Below are 7884 nucleotides of genomic sequence, written 5' to 3'. Positions count from 1 at the left end.
CTTTACATTTTTCATTACCAAAGGAAGCAGTGTGTTTGAGGTGTGCCTCCAATTAAGTCAGATGTTGTCAAATTGGCTGCTGCAGCCTGTGAACTCATCCATAGTTCAGTGTCCCAGCTGCAAACATCACACCCTCAGTCTCTGATCGTCATCTCAGGAGACTTTAATCATACATCGCTCTCTACCACTCTCCCAACATTCAGCCAGTATGTGGACTGGCCAACCAGAGACGGTGGGGCCTTGGACCTGCTGTGTGTGCACACCAGGATGCATATTACTTAATTATTATTTTCTTGTACTTTCTATATTTTTGGATGCTGCTGTGATGTGTAAATTCCCCCCTCCCCCCAATGGAGAATCAATAAAAAGCATTCTATTCTATTATATTCTATTCGAATTGACCTATCAGAAGCTTCCAAAGCCATGACATCATCATCTGGGCTTTCCCAAACAGTTTGAAGGCATAGTAATCTTAGTGTATTTAAACTTTTGACTTTGAAGAAAGTAGTAAAAAATTCACTATTTCAGCATTGAGCAAATAGAAATAATGTTGGTAGTCCTAACTGACCTAAAACAGGGAAACTTTAGTCTGATTAAATTTCAGTGAGAAAAAAAAAAGAAAGGTTTTATGTCTTTTCATGTGGTGTATGCAAACTTCTGGCTTCAACTATAATTCAAATAATCCTTATTTCATTTGTTTTTAATCAAATAATTGATGGCAGTTGTGAAAAATGATCAATCTTCCTACGATTTTGCATAATTTCAACCTTTTTTTTCTAAATGTATTCATTTATAATTTAAACTCCTTCATGTGAAACTGTGGCACTGCAGCACCATCTAGTGGTGATGAACCATCGCAGCATCCTCCATCCACCGCATTTCATGAGAACAACTCGGAGGAACCAACGGTGTCAGTATTCCACGTGATATTTAACTCACTAATGTGTGACGACTGCTGAAATCTCAGGCGGCGTCGAACCTGCAACCTGAAACACGCTGACCTCCCAACTCACCGGCTTAGTTAGACATCATGTTGCATTCGGGGGACGCCTGTGTCAACCAAAACACAAAAACAGCAGCAGGATCTGAGTATTTAAGCATTTTATTAAACCATTCCATATACAAAACTTAACCCACATAAGTTACAATTTATACATATGACAGTAAAGGTGTGTAACATACTGCTAAAGCTGAATAAATAGTACTTAATATTCAAACAGCTTCTTTCAAATGTACATTCTGCTCATTCGTTTGGGGCTTAAATACAACTTAAACAGCCGTGACCCTGTGATTCCAACAGAAAAGAATCCGGATTCGCTCTCAAACATCAGCGTTGTGAACAATAAAAGCTGTAAGAAATGATTAATTCAACTGCTTATGACCTGTCAGAAAAAAAACAACAACAACAAAAAAAACATGCATCTTAACCTTGCATTGGTTGGAAAAGAAGCTTCAGACACTGACTTTCACTCTAGGTAAAGTAGTGGTACATTATGTATGGAAAATGGAGAATAACTCACTTCATTAGTACTTCATAAAGTGAAGAAGTTGCACAGATACTCAGTGATAATGTCACAGAGATGCCAGGTACATCAGTCTACCTGTAGTGGTCTTTGCTCAGTGCTGCAGCCTGCTGGATTTGACATGAAAACAATCACTGGCTCAGTGGTTTCCATCCATTCTGGCTTTTAAAACAACAAAATATCTACGTGTGGCAAGCAGTTATCTACATACATTCCCTGTAACAGAATTATTCTTCTCCCAACTCCTTATACTCCACTTATACTATACTTATACTAACCCCTCAGATTTAACCTCCGGACAGGACGGGAAGCATCACAATATGACGCTAAAGAGCCAACTTTCAGCTTTAATGTAACATATTTGCACCCACATCCTGCGTCACTCGCTTAATACGGATGCAAACGCCCCAAATCTGATTGTTTCATGTCACTCCAGTGTGCTGCAGCAGAGCCCGAGTCAAAAAGATTACCAGTCAGAAAACAGTGTAAATGTAGAAGGAAGCATCGACTATATGTGTGGACAGTACTATCAAACGGTGACACACAGAAAGAAGTAAAAACAAGTAGATGCAACAGGCCTCCCTTGTAACAACAGAAGCAATCTAGAAGAGCGTCATGGATGCAAACGAGTAGAGCCCGACTGATGTATCTGCCAGCTGGTGTTATCGTCCGATATACGCAAAAACTTTCTTTTGAAAAACATAACTGTTAGCAATAGCAGTGCATGCATCACAGCTGAGCAGACGTTGATGTAAGTAGTTGTGGAAGAAATTGCAAAGTTAATCAACAAGGACCCCCTATTTTGCCTTTTCCATGTAACATTATATAAATAATATTGGCCTATTACAGATGTATTGTTTGTATTATGCTGCCAGTTATGTGGAAAACTTTTAAACATAATGCGTTAATTTAGAAACTGTACCATCACATAATTCATATAGCAAAGTGGCTCTGACTTCTTTGTTTGCAATACTCTCACTGCCGTCCTTTTAGCTGCGATGTGAGCTCTGCTACATGTGCTGCACACGGTGGTGCAGAGTCAAGCAGTGTCTTCGCAGTAGGCTGCTAACTACTCTGTGAAAGACACTAATGGAAAGAAATGGTGCCATCGCTTAGTTTGTCCAGCAAATTGCGCTCCAATAACATTATTTGCCAACGGCAGCGCATGTATCTGCGTAGGTATACGAGTTGATCGAACAGTGGTGCGGAGTCAAGCAGTGTCTTCACAGTAAATTTCCAACTATTTAGTGAAAAACACTTCAGGAAAAGTTAATAAATGAGCCCATAAAGTTATCTTTACAATATAACTAACATATATACGAGGTAAGAATGTCGGTCTACCGCAGATATATCCATTTCACCATATATGCCCCAATTTGGATTTTTTTTTTTTTTTAAACAGAGCATAATGTAAAAATGCTTAAAAGAATTTAAAATACTGTCATGAAATAGTTTGTCCAATGGAGCACGCTCTGATGCCATCGCATGTAGCAGAGGAAACATCACTTATTACAAGTTGCTGCTAGTTTGTGAACTACATTGCCTCAAAGTTAATAGACAAGAGCCAATAAAGAAAGCTTTCCACTGAAGGTGTGAACTGGTTTGTGTGAGCTGTGGTTTCGGACCAGACAGCTCTAACGGCAACTTTAACTTTTGAGTGCACTGAAACAAATAGTCACTGGACGTAACTCCAGTTCTATGACAATGAAGGTTTGTATGTTTGCTGACTGGGAGAATTTGACGTTTTTGACTGCAAAGTTTAAGAGAAGACGGAAAAATAGAAAAAGGTGCTTATTGTCTTCTCAGAGTTTAACCAGCAGCTTTCTGGGCCCACTTGGAAACCCCAGAGTAGGTGCTTTTTTTTTTTCTCCCCTGAAATTGTCCCTGAAACAAGTTCTACAGAGGCAGTTCTTTTGGTCAGAACAAGCACTGAAGGTTTGGGTCACCCAAAAATGGCCTGCAGCGGAAAACAGCCTAACATAACTGACATAGACATAAACAACATCAGCCAATTTTTTTGAATTTTTACCCCCTAAAAATAAGCATCGTCCCCAAAAATCCAACATCCGTCAGGCTCTACTAGTAACACAACCAGAAACAGAGTGTACTGCTCTAACTGGACAGCCCAGTTAAAGTTCATATTGTGGAGTCAGTGCCGTCACCCAAGGCCTCTTTACTCGCTCACCCTCTTTGGGAACTTCTATAATTTCAACCCTGCTGAGCCTTACAGCAGACGAGGAGGTTGAACGTTTTGGCACCAAAGTCAGTTTGTAACAGAGTCGGAGAGATTCGCGTATGAAAACAGCTGCCGGACAAACGGCGGCAGCATAAATAACATGTTGTCTAAGAGAAATGAATCCAGTTTTAAGCTTCATAGGAAACCAGATTATCTGTAGCACTGCATACAAACATATAAACTCTTTACATAAATAGTGTTAAAACCATGAGCTCCCCCTGCTGGACAGATGTTGTCGTGTTATGGCCTGTTTGTCCACAGAGTGTGCTTAGATGTAGAAGTGTGTGCGCTGGTCGGGCGGATGGCTTCAAGCGGCTCAGGACTGCCCTTCCTGCCTCTGCGCTCCGATCACGTGAGGGTTGAACTGAGTGATGATGATGGTGATGTCGTCGCGGTACATGCGCGCCAGCTCCTCGGGCAGCGACAGCATCTTCGACAGCCTCTCGTGGTCCACGGTGCCGAACTCGTTGTTTCCAACGGCGTGGCGCATCAGGTGGGTCGCCGAGTTCTGGTCCTCGAAGGCTGATGACACCCGAGCTTTCCTCTCCTCCAGCAGCCCCTGCATTTGTCCCAAGGTGACCCTGTAGCCTCCGACTGTGAGTGGCTGACGCTGGTGAACTCCCGTTAAATACTCCCCGACGACGCGGACCACCTCCTGCCGGTGGAGCGTCTCCCAGAGGCCGTCCGAGCCGATCACCTACAAACAGAAAAGTGTTCTGTCAGTGTGAGGCTCAAACTCACTGAAACTGGCTCTTCAGTAAGTGAGGTTCATTACAAAACACTAATTTGGGAGAGTGCTGCCACTGGAAATTAATTACAAAACTCCTTCTTCACAAATACAGCCTTTGTTTGAAAAGGTCACGGAGATCTAATTTGAATCCAACCACAGAAATAAAAAAAAATCCAGCTCTAAAACATGCAACCATGAGCTTGGAAGCTACATAATCCCTTATTTATTACACACTCGGTTATATTTTTAACTTTAGAAAAAAAAGGGCACTCTTTCTCTTCAAACACAAAAGAGATGCAAAAAAGGTGCATCTGGAGGATGGAAAGCCGCCTTCGACGAGCATAATGGCACAAACATCGGGACGAAGAGCACATTTGTCAGTTTCTCTGAATTAATTAGCTGTGACTCATAGAATCTGCAGGCGGTGGTTGTCATTAGCCGGTGTATTAACATTTTCTATGTAAAAGTGACACATCAGATCCTTAATGCGTCTTACATTCACTCCAGCATTTTGTGGAGGGCCTAAAAGCGCTGGTTTCAGACCTCTGAATCTGCGCCCACGTCTCTGATTTGTTCAGCAGTGTAGGTGCCATAAGAGCTCCACAGATGAGCAAACAAACAAGATCTTTTTGGTATGAAGCCTACATTAACATCACGTCTTTGTTTTTTTTTTTTTTCCGCCTTTAATAAAATACCTTTTAATGTATGCTCTGGTCTACTTGATGTTGCACAACAGTGACTAATGCCAACATACTCTATTCTTGCTTAACTCATTTAGTTAATAATAAAAATGTATATTTTAGTATGTTTTCCGAGAACCACTGTGGGCTGCTTATATTGCTTGCAGGAAAAAGTTGGACAATTAAAGTTATGTTAAGATGTTGTCTTTCTACACAGCTGCTACATGAATGAAAAACTGGGATAGAAAACTGGTTTAAAAAAAAAAAACAAAACAAAAAACGTAAATAGGATCAATATAAAAGTCACTGAATGCTGACTTAAACCAGCTTTTAAATTCCTAAAATATTTTGAAATCTGGTTGTATCATACGTAGAAACTTCAGATATTCTTCTCTCTAATCTCCGACATGCACACAGTAAAAGATTGGAAAGGAGTGGCACATCGCACTGTACAGGATACTATTAATCCCAACATTCAAAAGTTAGGTTATCTTTAAAACAAACAACCGAGAAAAAAACAAAACAGTAAAATGAAACCATTTATGTGTAACTAATTCTGTGCAATTTTTTTCAGGAAACCCCCCCAAAATGAAGCTTAAAATTGTAATACTTCATCATGGGGAAACAGATGTAAATAAACAAAGACTGTGTTACAACAACTTGCGTTAATGTTAATAATACTTTGCAGTGAGAAAATAAACTAAAGCAAAAGGATATACAAGTTTGGATGATAAATGGTTGGGAAAATTTGATCAACACGGGATGTTTATTCCTCAGTGAGAACTGGAGCTGTTATTGTTTGTAGCCAACATTAGCATCCAGGGCTGCATGTTCTGCTGCGTTGAGAGGTAACGTGATAATCATAACCATCCAGACCTTAAATTGTAAATATTAAACATGTTACGATATTATCAGGGTGGCCCAGGTGAGGTTTCAGAATGGATTTATAAAATTAGATTACCAAAAAATCTGGGGTTAACATCAATTAGGCCCATGAATACAGACTAGATTTCTGCTCTGATTATCAGAACAAATGAGAAAATGTAAATCAGCACAGTATAACAAAAAAAACAACTTTTAAAGTTTTGTAGACAGTTTTGAGAACCCTGAAGCTAAACTGCAACTCAGTGTGGTTATCAAGCTTGGAATTTCCTCTATTTAATAACAGTAGGCTGCATTTTGTGCCTAGGTATACAAGTAAAATATAACAAACAGCACTAGTGATTGATAGAAACTGTGCTGCTGCCGATTCTCTCACCAGAAAGCGATCCTGTGGTCTCAGCTTGTGGTACGTGATCTCTGGCTCGGCGGTCAGGTAGGGGGGCGTGTGGTAGTTGGGGGGGATGAACTTGGTGTGTTCGTTTTCATGCAGCTGATCGGGTCCGGACTCCAACACCCGCTTCTGCAGCTCAATGCTCCACTTGAACTTCACGTCACCGAACGCCCGGAACGGCATGAGGAGGCCGAGCAACCGGTCCTGAAAAAGACAGAAAAAGGGGGAAGAGTTTTTAACAAATGCAATAAAAACGACGTCACCGAGCAGATGAGGAGGTGCGGTACCTGACGTATGACCGTCTTCCTCTCCGACGAAGGATGTTCGCCTCGTATCCGAGTGACCTCCTCCTCGTTCTGGGCGCAGTGGTCATTAGAAAGAGTGTGAGCGCTGAAGGAACCATCTTCCTCCTGCACCCCCAACACTGCCCGGGCGTCTCCTGCATTGGCTATGAAGCTACAGGAACAGAAAGAAAAACAGCGGAATAATTCTACTGTGACAGAAGAACTCTTATTGGAACAGTTGTGCTAAAATGCACAGATTTATTGTCCGTACAGGTCTGATCCGTCGATGTGAGCCACGCAGGCCGTTGCTCCAGAAAAGGCCACTCTCAGAACCCAGTAGTGCAGAAAGGCATTCGGATCTCCAACCTGCAGAGCAAAAAAAGCACAGTCATCCTCAAGAAAGAAGATAACGCACATAGGTCTATGTAAGATGGAGAGGCAGTGATACCTGAGCTCCTCTTTGAGTCATAAAAGTTTAAATTGGGATGCGCCCTGCCCCTTTTAGCTGCACTGCTACTCTGGATTAATGGTGATAGTATGTCGCTTAATGTGTGAAACTCAAGTCTGGAACTTGGAACAAGGTTAATGACTTGCAACTTGATTCAGACCTGACACTGGAGGGTTTCCTGAATGTGTGCCTGCACATTTAGTGTGTAACAATATCAGATGTGGTGCGTGGTAGGATAATTCACTCACTCTGCACTGCCTTGGAATAAAAAGTGTAGGTCAGCTGGCAGACTAACCACTGCAAGTTTTATATAAAACTTAGATTAAGCATTCACATCCCTTCTTTTTAGCTGAATTGCACTTACTGCAATCAAACACTTGCCTGGTCGTCACATCAGTATGTAGGTCAGTGTGTGAGAACACTACAGGGATAAAAAATAATGACATGTATATCTATTGAAATGTGTACTGAGAACACAATTTTGAAAATATCCAAGTCATACAGTATCTGACCCTCAAGGTTCTGATATTGCCAGGAATAAATTATGAAAAGACATCTCTGCTGCTGACATTTTATGGTGAGATACATGTAAAAGCATAATATCATGATATGAAGCATGTTTTTCCTTGATATAAAATAGGACAATATAAAACATCTGGGGGCTGCAAGGTGGCTCGGTGGTTAGCACGGTTGCCTCGCAGCTAAAAGGT

The 7884-nt window shown here is 41.2% G+C and overlaps 1 protein-coding gene across 2 annotated transcripts in view; it reads right to left on the bottom strand.

The window, feature by feature from the left end:
• Nucleotides 1–1084: 1084 nt before the first annotated feature.
• The window catches only part of pdp1 (pyruvate dehydrogenase phosphatase catalytic subunit 1), a 15808-nt gene continuing 9008 nt past the window's right edge, over nt 1085–7884 (bottom strand). For both annotated transcript variants that reach the window (XM_008289926.1, XM_008289927.1), the window contains exons 6-9: nt 6998–7092; nt 6730–6898; nt 6428–6646; nt 1085–4456 (exon numbers count right to left, since the gene is read on the bottom strand). In XM_008289926.1, the coding sequence (XP_008288148.1) occupies nt 4076–4456; nt 6428–6646; nt 6730–6898; nt 6998–7092 (864 nt within the window). In that variant the 3' untranslated portion in view covers nt 1085–4075. The remainder of the gene's footprint in view (nt 4457–6427; nt 6647–6729; nt 6899–6997; nt 7093–7884) is intronic.

The sequence above is a fragment of the Stegastes partitus genome, unplaced genomic scaffold, assembly GCF_000690725.1.
Source record: "Stegastes partitus isolate 25-593 unplaced genomic scaffold, Stegastes_partitus-1.0.2 Scaffold645, whole genome shotgun sequence".
Taxonomy (NCBI): Eukaryota; Metazoa; Chordata; class Actinopteri; family Pomacentridae; genus Stegastes; species Stegastes partitus.
This window is presented reverse-complemented; position numbering and strand designations above follow the sequence as displayed.